The sequence below is a fragment of the Myripristis murdjan genome, chromosome 22 (assembly GCF_902150065.1).
Source record: "Myripristis murdjan chromosome 22, fMyrMur1.1, whole genome shotgun sequence".
NCBI classification, from domain to species: domain Eukaryota; kingdom Metazoa; phylum Chordata; class Actinopteri; order Holocentriformes; family Holocentridae; genus Myripristis; species Myripristis murdjan.
In genome coordinates, this window is record NC_044001.1 from 27,649,292 (window position 1) to 27,662,245 (window position 12,954).

The following is a 12,954-nucleotide window of genomic DNA, read 5'->3' on the forward strand; positions in this document are numbered from 1 at the left end:
TTTGTCCTTATCGCAACTATGTAACCCACACCTGTCAGAGTCAGGATTTCTTGATTCCATCAGTAGTAGTACTGAAAGGACAAGTTCACTATTTTGAAACAGCACATTGGTATCAGGATCAACACTGAAACGGCCACTGAAATGATGCTCTGTGCCTGAGTATGAGGCCTAAGTACCAAAATAGCAAACTTGTCCTTTAATGTGCTTTATTTTTTTTGTATGCTCAGGTGCAACGGGGATTGTCGACAGGCTACAGGAAGAGGTCCCAGAGACCATCCGTGCTCTGCAAAGGGCCGGGATCAAAGTATGGGTTCTCACTGGAGACAAACAAGAGACAGCCATCAACATCGCCTGCGCCTGCAAACTTCTCCGACCCAATGACCAACTTCTGACTGTTAATTGCGGAAGCAAGGTGAGTGGTTAAAGGCTAATACCTTGGTTTGTAAAGTTTGTGCCAGTGGTCTAGGTTGGCACTCTTTTTATTTCGTGATGGGCACTCCACAGTCAGAATAGTTGGAGATAATCAGTGTTTGTCTTCTTCCCCTCAGAGGAAACAGTCGTATGGGTTATGTTGTAACAGTTGTAGGGTTTTCACAGCCCAGTGATCGGGGTTCTCCAACAAATATCTAGCTGTGGCTGTGGTTATGTTTTCGCTCCATTCCATCTGTTAGTGTGTTTGTCAGCAGTATATTTCAGAGAATTCTGAATAGATTTGCTTGAAACCTGGTTGAAAGGTTAGTCATGGGTCATGGAAGAACTAATTAATTTTTCACATTGATTGGCCAAATAGGGGAGTCACAGTGGGCATGGCTTCACATAAAAATGTGTGTAACTTTGAAGCAGATTCATCCAACATTATGAACCCTGGTGGAAAGTTTGGTCATGTGGCAAGGAAGCACAGATTAGCTTTTGATATTAATTAGGCCAAAAGATGGAGTGGCGGTGAGCGAGATTAATTTTTGGAGAATATCCAACATGTGGAACTGACCGATCTTGAGCGTTGTATGGGGTTGGCTGAGTTATGCTCTCTATTGAGTGCTTGTTTTTAGTATTTAATGTCATCTGTATCTAATTTCATTGGGTTTCTTCAGGAGACATGTGCAGCTTTGCTTCAGGAGCTCTTAATGGAAGTGCAGCGTTGTGGGGAGAATTGGAGTGAACCGCCATCAGCAGGGAGGAGTGCGGAAAGCTCCTCAGGCGCAGCGGCAGGCTTCATTCTGGTGATTGACGGCCGGACGCTGGACTGGGCCCTGCAAGACGAACTGAGGAGCGACTTCCTAGAGCTGAGCCGCCAGTGCAAGGCGGTCATCTGCTGCCGATCAACCCCACTGCAGAAGAGCGAGGTGGTTCGGCTGGTCCGGGACCAACTCAAGGTCATGACCCTGGCAGTGGGTAAGGAGTAACAAAAAAATCATCCCAGAATTGCTTATAAATTTCGGTTTGACATTTTTGGAACACACACGTTTACCATACTCATTTCTTTCTCCCTATTGTCAGAGGCTACTGTGTAGTCTCTGGGGTAGTTACAAGGGGCACCGTTATGCTTGAACTGAGTGTATTGCTGTGTGCAGGCACCCACGTGTATGTTTATATATGTGTGTATTATGTATGTGTGGTCTTGGCGGACTGCTGAACTGAATTGCCCTTTGGGATCAATAAAGTCATCTAATCTAATCTAAAAGGCCTCCAAGAAAAATAGATTATCCAAAGTGTATACTTGTCTGGACACAGTTCTCTTAAGTCTCAAAATTATGAGAAATGCATTTCATTTCCTCTTTCATAAGGAAAGCAAGTCCCTCTGTTTGGTAATTGCATTTTGCAAACAATGTCAAGAGCAGACCTGGGACTGATGGCTTTTTCAAGTAATACTTTTAGTCTGTTGCACCTTGCTTACAGCTTCAGATAAGCGACATTTACCTGGTGGAAAAAAGCTCAAAATCTTTACTTCAGTAAAAATATAAGCACATACAAATACAAGAAATAGCCTAGTGGAAAAATACACACCTAAAAGTCCTGCATTCAGATTTTTACTATAAAAGGATAGAAATAACAGCAATAAAATTATACTTAAATATCAGAATTAGTCATTGTGATGAGTGGCAATGACCTTTTTACTGTTGAGCTTAGTCAGTGTATCAGACCCTTGCTAGCAACACCAACAAGTGACCAACATCACCAACATCAACATTTGAACTCTGAACATCACTTTTATTACCTCCATAAAGTCTTGTATTTCACCTTTAGGTTAGCCTTTTTTATAGCTTGAGCCAATTCTGTGTTTGCCCTTATTTTAAATGTCTTTAATTTTGTATTTTCAGTCTTCATTTATGCCAAATTTCCTCTATATGGAGCATTTAGTAATTGTTTTGAAAACTGTGGTTTAAAAAGTGCTAGATAAATAGTTACTAACATCATCGTAATTATTATCATTATGAGTTATAGTGGTTTTACTATTTCTCTATACTGTTGGCTTGTCTGAACACCAACAATTTATCATGTGAGCATTTTTTAAACGTGTTGAATTTGAAAACCTATTGTTTAAACTAATTGACAGTTTCAGCCTCCAAATAGATGTAACAGAGTAAAAAGTACAATACATTCATATGAAATATAGTGGAGTAAAAGTATGTAATCTCACAACATGGACAGTGCCAGTACCTCAAATTCTTTCTGAAATAAGGCACTTGAATGTACTTTATTTCCACCCCTGATTTACCATAAACTAACGAGTCAGAAGGTTTACTTTTCTGATATTAACAACTGTCACTATCTGACTTGTCCTTAGATGGTAAATCAAACATATCTCATACTCCAAGGAGGATTAAACTACCCACAAAAATGTTTTGGAAATACTATTTAACTGTTTGAAACTTGAGCAAATTCACTTGATTTCTTTCAAAAACATGGGGAAAAGTTAATGCCCAAATTTGTGAAATAAAAGTATCGGAACACTAGTTTAAAAAAAAAATGAAAAAAAGAAAGATAACTAGAAAATGACCAGAAAATGACCAAAAAACAATCTCAAATTTTGCCAGATCAGTGTCAGATTTCTGGTGTTTAAGAATTTGTGAGAGACATCTGAGGCTGTGTTCAGTTGCTTTCCACAAACATGTAATCATAAGGCATGGAGGACAGTGGAGTAGCATTTGTGTTTGTTAGTGAGCTGTGGCTGGAGCAGTGTTCCTCATTTGGACACCCATTCCTCCTCCAGGTGATGGAGCCAATGATGTCAGCATGATCCAGGTGGCTGATGTGGGCATTGGAATATCTGGTCAGGAGGGCATGCAGGTAATTGCCATTACCAACTGATTCAGTCAAACCCGTCAAAATAAGAAAGCTTTTCATGAATCACCTGTAGGCAGCTCTTGTCGGGACCTGTCTTGGTATTTCTGCTGATGCAGGTGAGATGGTCACAGAGCCGGGATTCATTAACCACTGACCCTGAAGGTCAAACCCAATCCTGTTTTTACTCTAGTGATGTCAGTTTTGTGAGCACACCCTTACTTTCTATTTGCAGTGACTGTGGAGTGAACTTTTTTTTTTCCTTTTTGGCAAATTGTCTGTTGTTGTGTGTCTTTCCCCAGGCTGTGATGTCTAGTGACTTTGCCATCTCCAGGTTCAAACACCTTCGGAAGCTGCTGCTGGTTCACGGCCACTGGTGCTACTCTCGTCTGGCCAACATGATCCTTTATTTTTTCTACAAGAATGTGGTGAGAATTCTGCACAAACACATGATCTCTCACTTTGCACAAACATTTTTATTTTGTTGCAAGCAGGACTTAACGATAAGGTAGTAAAACCATATTGTGATTAATTTTAGAGATATTGCGATTGTGATATGATTCATGATTTTAATAGGAATGATCATGTTTTCATTATAATTTTCTGATTGCTTGCAGGTTTTTATAGCTAATACAAGACACTGGGCATATCATAATAATGTAATTCTTTTCAAACGCAAAAATAATAATAAATTGAATAGGTTTTACAAAACAAAATTAGAAAAGTACATTTCTTGGAAAAAATGTGAGACTGGCTGAAAGACGCTCGAAATGTGCTTTCTTTGTCCTTTCTTCAGGTTGCTAGGTTTCATATTGGAATAGAGGAAACTTGAAAAAGCCTTCATTGTCTGCCATTTATTTTTAATGCTTAAAAGTTTGGTTGAAAAGAAGAATACATGAGGAATCAATTTAATGCAAGCATGAAGTTGGCTGAAGTGAAGAATTCAGTGAAAGATAAATGGAACTTCTTGTGTAAGATTAGTAGGACAAGCTTGAGCGCAAATGGGCATATAGTAATAGACTTCATATTTTTGGCAGAACATACCTTTAATAATATGGACATTCCACAGAATTAACAAACAATTTTTTCATTAATTCAGCTGGAGTGAAAAGAGAAAAATGATAGTGACAGCGATTATAGTTTTGAGGTAAGAAGATAAGCTGACAGTAAAACGGAGAGGAATGAACTGTAACCATTTCAGCAACTGTAAAGTATGAGGAAGCCTTAAACAGCCTGAAGCAATGGAAATGAATGGAATGACAGTGACTGGTAATACAGTGAAACTCGTTCACTGTATCACAGTGATCATGTTTTTCACAGCTCTCATAATAAAAATACCCACTGTAGTGAAAGTACCTACTGGGAAGCTGTGGTGGAAGAAAATGTGCAGTAAGACCAATGAGTTTAATTCCCCAGTGTTCATTTTATACTATAGCTCAAGTGAAAACAGAAACTTAATCCCTGTGTGGGTAGTAGTCAAATGTGCATTTTAGTTTCAGAAAGCAACACTTGAATTAAGGCGGTTATTTGTAAGAATGAGAGGAAGATAGCACCACTACTGTCCTGCATAACAAGGGCCAGAGGCCAAGTGGAATAATGTCTTTTTTCAAAATGGACAAATACCTGAATTCAGTCCTTGAGAGGTATGGCCCAATACTTTGGTCCGTATAGTGTACCGTATTTCCCCAATTAATCTCCCGGGCGTTTAATACGCAAAATCAACTTGGACCCCGGGCGTTTAAAAGAACCAGGCAGCTATTCGCTGCAGGCCTTTATTTATTTTTGCACAGACCTGCACCAGGCCATTATTGTGATGACAGTTACTGTCCAACATATTTACAGTCGGTCGATTTAAGATTACGGTACACACTTTTTTTTGATAACATTAGCTAGCTCTCTTATTTTGACAGAAAACGGAAGTGCTGCACAGTTATTGTGCGGCTAACTGTTTACTTCTGCAAAAATAAAGTGAACAGCCTTATTTTGGGTTTACCTCAATATAATGCAAATAATCGCCCCGGCGGTTATTCAGGTGGGCGTTTAATACGCAAAATGGGTGCAGACCCCAGGCATTTATAAGAACCAGGCGGCTATTTGCGGCCAGGCGATTAATTGGTGAAATACCGTATGTTAGTAGTGTACTTATTGTTATCATACTCCGGTTTCTCTGTGTGTGTGTCTGTGTATGCGTGTGTGTGTGTGTAGATGTATGTGAACCTGCTGTTCTGGTACCAGTTCTTCTGTGGTTTCTCTGGGAGCGTCATGACCAACTCCTGGGTCCTCATCCTTTTCAACCTGCTCTTCACCTCTGTGCCTCCTCTCATCTACGGTGTCCTGGACCAAGATGTGCCTGCAGACGCTCTGATGGAGCTGCCTGAGCTCTACCAAGCAGGACACACCTCCAAGGTGGGTGTAAGACACAGGAGACAAACTGGGCAGTAGATACACTGTCAACAATGTGAGGACACAACATGGAGGCCTAGTCCCAGTGTCCTCCATAAGCCCTGTCACTGAGCCCTCAGAGACCTCAAGTGAAATGCCTGAGTGAGTCTAAGGGCTTCAAGGGGTAAAAATATCAGAAATGAGGGACAAGAAGCTGTGACATCATGCTACCTTGGTCACGACACCAGCTGTTACTACTCTAGTTCCTAATATAATTACTGTTACACCTTTTCTATCCTTGAAACATGTTCCTTCTAACATAATTGTGTTAAGTTTAGGTCAACTATATCAACTCCTTGATAAAGTCTCAGTAAACCTGAAGGGTTTGTTTCAAAGACATGAAACATTTCACGTGATTATGAGATAATTTACTTTGTTTTAACATGAAGCTATGTCTTATTTTAAAGTGAAAGTATCTTGCTGTAATGTGAAAAACATCTTGTTGTAACAATAAACCTCCCACAGTATAACATGATACTGATCAGTGTATGACAAGAATTGAGCCGTGGGCCTCAGGAGTTTAGAAATATGCAAGCAATGTGCTTGAGGTTTGTTGTAATAAACTCAATATGGACTGATGAATCCATGCTTACTCGCACTTTCTGTTCATCAGGATGAATTGACAGATAAATTCTCATTTCTCTCCAGATCTACATTCCCCGTACATTTTGGCTGACAATTCTGGATGGTTTTTACCAAAGCCTCATCTGCTTTTTTGTGCCTTACTTTGTAAGTACATCTGAGTCATGTGATAGTGCCATTCTATCAAATGGTTCTGTGTTTTTATTCAACCATGTCAAGGGATTTGTAAAGGAACTTTCATGCCAGTTATAGTTCAATAAATCTGACTTTTTTTTTGCTCATGTGTACATACTTATCATTTTTTGTGTACAAGTAACCTAGCATGACCATGGCTATAGCCATGATTTTGTCACTATGGCATGAACAATTAAATAATTTAAATAATCAGTGCATGACCATTTCTTTTTAGATTCTTGAGGATTTTATTTTTCCCAAATAAAATACCAGTCTAACTGATCATACAACAGGTCATTAATTGTATGACATTGTAGAGTCTTTATTTATGTGAACCCCGTAGTATCTTTCTGTTGTGCCTTAAAGCCATGTCAGAAGTAATCAGAATTACAAGTGAGAGCATATATGAGCCAACAAAGTAAATACTCACAGTTCAGCCAGATGTTCTAGCTTCTCATTAGCATATGAATGCACCAGAGGATCTACAGATGTTTCAGACCAGATTGCCAAGTTCTCAATTAATGAATTAACTGACAAAAATAGATTACCAGTCTCAAGCAAGTTTATTCTCATACCAATCACAAGCTATGTATTTTTACAGCCCTGTCCCTTAAAAATTATGTTTCCATACCACCAAACTGCAAGTACTTTTAAGGGTAATCATATTTTGTCTGAAATGTTTATTTCTGATGTATCACAAAAACGTTTCTAATCAACACATCCTGTATACTATGTTGGGTGGCATTTTAGCTATTTTCATCACATTAGCCACCAAAAGTACTTGGTTAAGGTCGGAGAAAGTTTAGGCATTAAAACCACTAGGTTACGGTAACAGAACATCATGTTTGCAAAAAAGAAGCACGACTGTCACATCGCTCTGGACTCGAACTTGGGTCACATAGGTGCATGTCAATTGATTGATTCATTTGCCATTTGAAACCAAGGGATTACAAAAGTTGCTGTGATACATTGCAAATAAATGTACTCCGCAACAAAAATATGTTTCCCACAAAACATTTGAGAATGCAGTTTAGTTGTATGAGAATTTAACACATCACATAATCACACAACAGCAGGTTATGTAATTTAAACTGACAACAGAGGCGGCACCCCCACCCCACCCTCACAGCCATTCCATGAAAACCAAGGTATTCTTTTTTGTTTGTTTTTTTTGACAGACCTATGCAGGATCAGATATTGGGGACCTGTCCTTCGGCTCTCCGATCAACACCTCAGCTCTCCTCATCATCTTGCTGCATCAAGTCATCGAGAGTCACACTCTGGTGAGAGCCAAGCCAATTCAGTCCAGATATGTGAAGTTAAAATGCTAGAAGCCTAGTAATAGTAATAATGTAAGTAATAAACATTATTTATATAGCACTTTGCAAAACAGAAGTTTCAAAGTGTTTTACAGAGAAATAATAATAAAACATGTAAATAATAAGTAAAACATGTAAAAGAACAGCACTTCAGAAACTTAACGTTAAGCAAATAAAATTCAATTAAAAGCATAAAACATACACACATTAAAACACCTAAGAAGAAATGAAAACTGTGTAACAGATGCAGCAAACCTAATAGAGAGCCTGAGATTGTTCCAGACATAGATCGATGTAAAGAGAAAATAAAATGGGACCAAGAACAGAACCCTGAGGAATGCCGCATGTTAAAGGTGCCGGTGCAGACACAGTCACCAGCAGAAATAGTAAAAGACCTGTTTGACAGATGAGAAGTAAACCAGTCTAGGGCTGCACCAATCATCATTGACCCCATTTACACCCGATATTAAAATGCATCTTGATATGTTACATGGATAAAGAAAAAGGCATGTTAAGACAACATGTAAATGCATTGCTATGGCACTATGATGCGATCTGCCTCATAAGCCAGGTGGAAATTGTTGAGAAAGTATGGGCCCACTGGGTAGAAACATCACCACCTTGGGTAAAACAGCCATCACTAAGGGCAGAGCTGTTGTCACTGCAGAGACACATCCTGCCCACAGGGGGAAAACATAACTGTTTCTGGTATAAATGTTACCAGCCTCTGATTTCTGCTCTCAATAATAACAATAAATCAACACTGATCCTTTGGTTATTAAGAAAAAAATGAAGACAAGTTTATCCAAATAGATAGATAGATAGATAGGTATACTTTATTGATCCCAGACTGGGAAATTCACAAATGCACAGTCTCAAGAATATAAACCATTACAATAGAGCTAACACACATAATCTTGTTTAATATCGTAATAACTAACTAACTAACTAATAACTAAAACAACTAAACAACTAAAACTGTATGTTAGTGATTTTTTTTTTTTTTTTATTTAATCTGAGTTTGTTTCAATTCAGTGTAAATTTGTAATTTTGATGTCAATAATACGAAGATTTAAAATACATAAGATGTAAGAGCACAAACCTCATAGAACTAAATTATGTGCAAGTCAGACTTAAGTATGTCATAGTGGCTTGAAATGGAAATGTACGAGCCGTGCAAATAATGTTGGTGAGTGTTTTGTCATGTAACTGCCCTACTACTAGACAGCTGGAGGTGGTAAGATTTTCAACAGCACAGGAAAAGTGAGTGCAACTGTACAGTAACACCTGCCACATAAGGTTTTGTCGCAACCTCCCCATTTACTCACCGGCTTTGCATATACAAAAAAAAAAAAAAAAAAGAAAGAAACAAAATGAGATCCAGTGATAATGCTAACATTATCCAAACAAGAGCACATATGTAGCTCCCTTTTTTCAGTCGTAAACCCCCCAAAAATCATAGTTTTTGCCTTGCCATGTCGTATCTCTGTGGCACCTGCTTTATTAATGCCTGTCTCTGTTTTCCAGACATGGCTGCATGGCATTGTGTTACTGGGGAGTGGCGTGTCTTACTTCGCCTTCGTGCTGCTCCTCAGCCTCTGGTGCGTGACTTGCAGTCCCCCCACCAACCCCCTCGGTGTCGAAACACTCCAGATGTCCCAGCCACTCTTCTACATGGTGTGTGCCCTCACTACTGTGGTGGCACTGTTGCCAAGGTAAATACATGCTCCAATACATTTGGGTGAACTGACATACAAGCATATGAATACAGGCAAGCCTTTTCCACCAAAAACGTTCTGGTTCTCCAACTGGTTTGCCTCAAGATTCTTGTAACAAAGGTGCAAATTAAAGAATCAGCCCGCATTTCAACCAGTTTTTGCAGTGGAACCATTCTTTGTAGATGTGTGCACTATTTTTATGCACTATTTTTAACCGAATCACAACATTTTCTTTGTAGTAGTCTTCATCTTTCCTTGTAGAATAATGCACACTCACTCACTCACCACTTAAAAACTACAATTTTCTGGCTCTAGCTAAGTACCAGTTTTTCTGGTTGGGAGGCAATCTATATTTGGTGGAAATGCAAAGAATGATTCAAAATTTGGTGCTCAGACCTGAATGGAACTAATTCTTTGTTGGTGGAAAAGGCACAACAGAAAGGCCTTTTCGACCAACTAGAAACTGGCTCTGCTCGGTTTGTGAACCTAATTTTGAACCATTGTAAGCATGTTAACCAAAAATAAATTGGTTTGGAATCTGAGAAGTTGATTTCCAGCTGGAACTAAAAAGTAGTAGGACCTGAAATGGGAACCGTGGTGACAACATGAGTGGGAATGTATTTTTGTACAGGAGAAGATGGAGATGATGCAGAAATTGCAGAGCATGCAGTGGTGTGCTGAAGAAACAAAACTACTGCTTTCAAGTGGGACACCTCCAGAAAAGATGGAAGGGAGTGCTAGAAAAAGTAAATTGTATCTTGAAATTGCTGAATGGGGGGAGTGTTAAGAACTCTGTGATGGTGCGTTGGGTCATAGAGCAGCAAACCAGCAGACTGGGGCTGAATCCATCCACAGCAATGCTGGAGTCGGTGGTCCCAGTGGTTCCACTCCAACTGGTGGCTGGCTAGCACCTCGGTTCCAAGAATCCCAAACGGTACCGGTTCAAGAACCAGCACTGTTGTGGTTGAGGAGGTAGCAGTGTTACTTGGACCCTGTGGAGGGCGATGAGGTCGTGCAAAACATACAGTAAAGAGGATAGATGGCTTTTCTGCTGTCTCTTTCGCTGCTGTGATCCCTAATGTTGAATCGGACATCCTCACCCAGGTTATTGGATTCTTGACAAACCCCAGATGTATGTTATTGATTCACACACATTATATATGTTTTTGGTTTTAGGATTTTGGTTCGGGCCTTGCGCAGTACCTTGTGTCCCTCCGCTGTGCTGAAAGCAGCCCAGAAGAAAAAGATGGATCCAGAGAAATATCGCAAGAGGATGCAACAGTGGAACGAGAGGCACGCCGGTGCAAGAAGGCTCCCTGTGTGTGTGGACAACCCCGTGCTGGAGCCCTGTGCTGAGGACATGGTCACCTGACCGCCTGCACAGGGCCACATTGCTGTGTCAACCACGGTCAGCAGAAGACATAGACTAGAGTTAGTGAATTTTCTGGCCATGGCTAATCAAGAAGACTGTGCGGCTTGGACTGCATATGCTGACCTGCCAAATTCATTTTCATGCCACTGGCAGAAAAATACATCTTTGGATGTTTCTTTAGGTGCAATAAAAAGCAGCTGATGTGGTGAAATTTGCCTTTTGCCTCCAACACATCCCGTCCATTTACAGGCGCCGCTTCAAGAGCATGCTTATCTTGTTGGTGTCATTTAATGTGACAATGTGAGCTGCTACTGACATCAGCCATGTACTGAGAGGTGACTGAAGTTCCATGGCTGATCAGAACTGGAAATCTATGTTGAGCTGGCACACTGAACTTAACCATTCAAGAATGGAAGCTGTGAACGATCAAAAAGAAAACACAAAATATTTTACAACCTTTCTTTATAAGACACATCAGTGCTGTGCTTTTAATTTTAACACCGATAAATCATTATCAAATTAGTTTTGAGACATTAGTAACCCAGGGCTAACTGTTAGTGCTGGGTTATATGTCCATGTGTAAATGGAGCCTAGCCTAAGCCTGCAGTTAGACTTGGGCTAACGAGTGCAAGTCTGAAAAGGGTTTATCAGTACCAGTGGTGTGAGACTGAGGCTACCATTTCCCTCAACCAAACATTTGTTTTGGACAATTATACCAAAGTATCACTATGAATTTAACCATGAGTTATAGTAAAAAAAATGCTACACCTCATTTTAAAACATGTATTCTGCTCCAGTGAATGCATTCTCTCCAGCCATGTTTTTTTCCATCCTGAAGTGACACTGCTTTGTTATGAACAACATGCTGGTATATTTACAATGACTGTAATGTTTACAATCCTTGAGCTGGTGCATGGAGATGCCACACCGACTTGTGTGTGTCTTGGAAGAAATGTTGACATTTCCGGATGATGTTACAATAAGAGGCCTTTTGTTGCTGTTGTTGTTGTTTTAACCCACTGAACTGCTTCCCTCACTGGCATGTTGGAGTCAGCTGAGTGTGGGGTAGTTGGCGTGAAAAGATTATTGAACTCTGAGTCACATTGACTTGATCCTAGACCAATCTGTCCAACAATATGTTTGCTGTGCCTTGCTGTCGGTGGGTAAAGATCATGTCATCCAGCCTGAACACCACCACTTGTCTTATGTTTACATCTGCACACCAACCACTCCACACGACTGGTTTTGACAGTCACTGTGAAATCCTGCTGCTTCTGCTCGTGGGTGCACGAGGCAGTGGTTTTTCAAGGAGGTTGTGGCAACAAGTATGGCATTCTGTCCCTGAAAAATCCGGCCACACCGGTTTTGCCAGTCAGGATCGTGACAAGGCTGCCTTCCCTACAAGCCTGTGACGCGCCTGAAGTGCTGCAGCGTGTGCACAGACACAGCTGGCTCTTAACTGGACCAGCAGCTGACATTAAAATATTATCCAGCCCTAACTTGAATGGCATGCTTTTGGAATGCCAGTGTTGATGCAAATACGAGGACTGTGAAGATGCCTGGTGCAGTCACAGTCAAGATTTGAATGAAAATTTCATCTAATTTATTATCATTTCAGATGATGTTTTGTTTGATTGATCACCTTCAGTTTTCAAATATTTGTCTCATATCAGATATTGTAACACCCTGCTGTTCAAGCCTTCTATTGTCAGTGCCATCTGAAAACTACAATAAAACATGAAGCAACTTGTGTGACTTTTAAATGTGATGCCATCTTCTTTCTCTCATTTAAAGGAAATCATGCATCTCAGCAAAGTGAGGATTTCAAGTTTGCTCCAATTTGCATGAAAAAAAAAAAATCCCCCTGAAAAGCTTTGGGATGGGTTTGGTTCTGGCGTGAGCAGACAAACCCGTCCACTCTGGATGTGATATCACCTGACCGCAAAGCAGAGTTTAAACACTACATGAATACCAGGCACAGGTATATTTTCCAGCTGAAGCTTTAGCTACTGTAAATAACATGAACACCACTGATTTTTAAAAGGATTACTTACTAAGAAAAACT

At 40.1% G+C, this 12,954-nt stretch overlaps 1 protein-coding gene across 2 annotated transcripts in view; it reads left to right on the forward strand.

Moving 5' to 3' along the window:
* The window catches only part of LOC115380816 (ATPase phospholipid transporting 10D), a 42,014-nt gene extending 29,362 nt beyond the window's left edge, over positions 1-12,652 (forward strand). For both annotated transcript variants that reach the window (XM_030082041.1, XM_030082040.1), the window contains 9 exons: positions 228-412; positions 1,092-1,392; positions 3,212-3,288; positions 3,585-3,710; positions 5,488-5,688; positions 6,373-6,453; positions 7,659-7,763; positions 9,327-9,514; positions 10,694-12,652. In XM_030082041.1, the coding sequence (XP_029937901.1) occupies positions 228-412; positions 1,092-1,392; positions 3,212-3,288; positions 3,585-3,710; positions 5,488-5,688; positions 6,373-6,453; positions 7,659-7,763; positions 9,327-9,514; positions 10,694-10,889 (1,460 nt within the window). In that variant the 3' untranslated portion in view covers positions 10,890-12,652. The remainder of the gene's footprint in view (positions 1-227; positions 413-1,091; positions 1,393-3,211; positions 3,289-3,584; positions 3,711-5,487; positions 5,689-6,372; positions 6,454-7,658; positions 7,764-9,326; positions 9,515-10,693) is intronic.
* Positions 12,653-12,954: the final 302 nt, after the last annotated feature.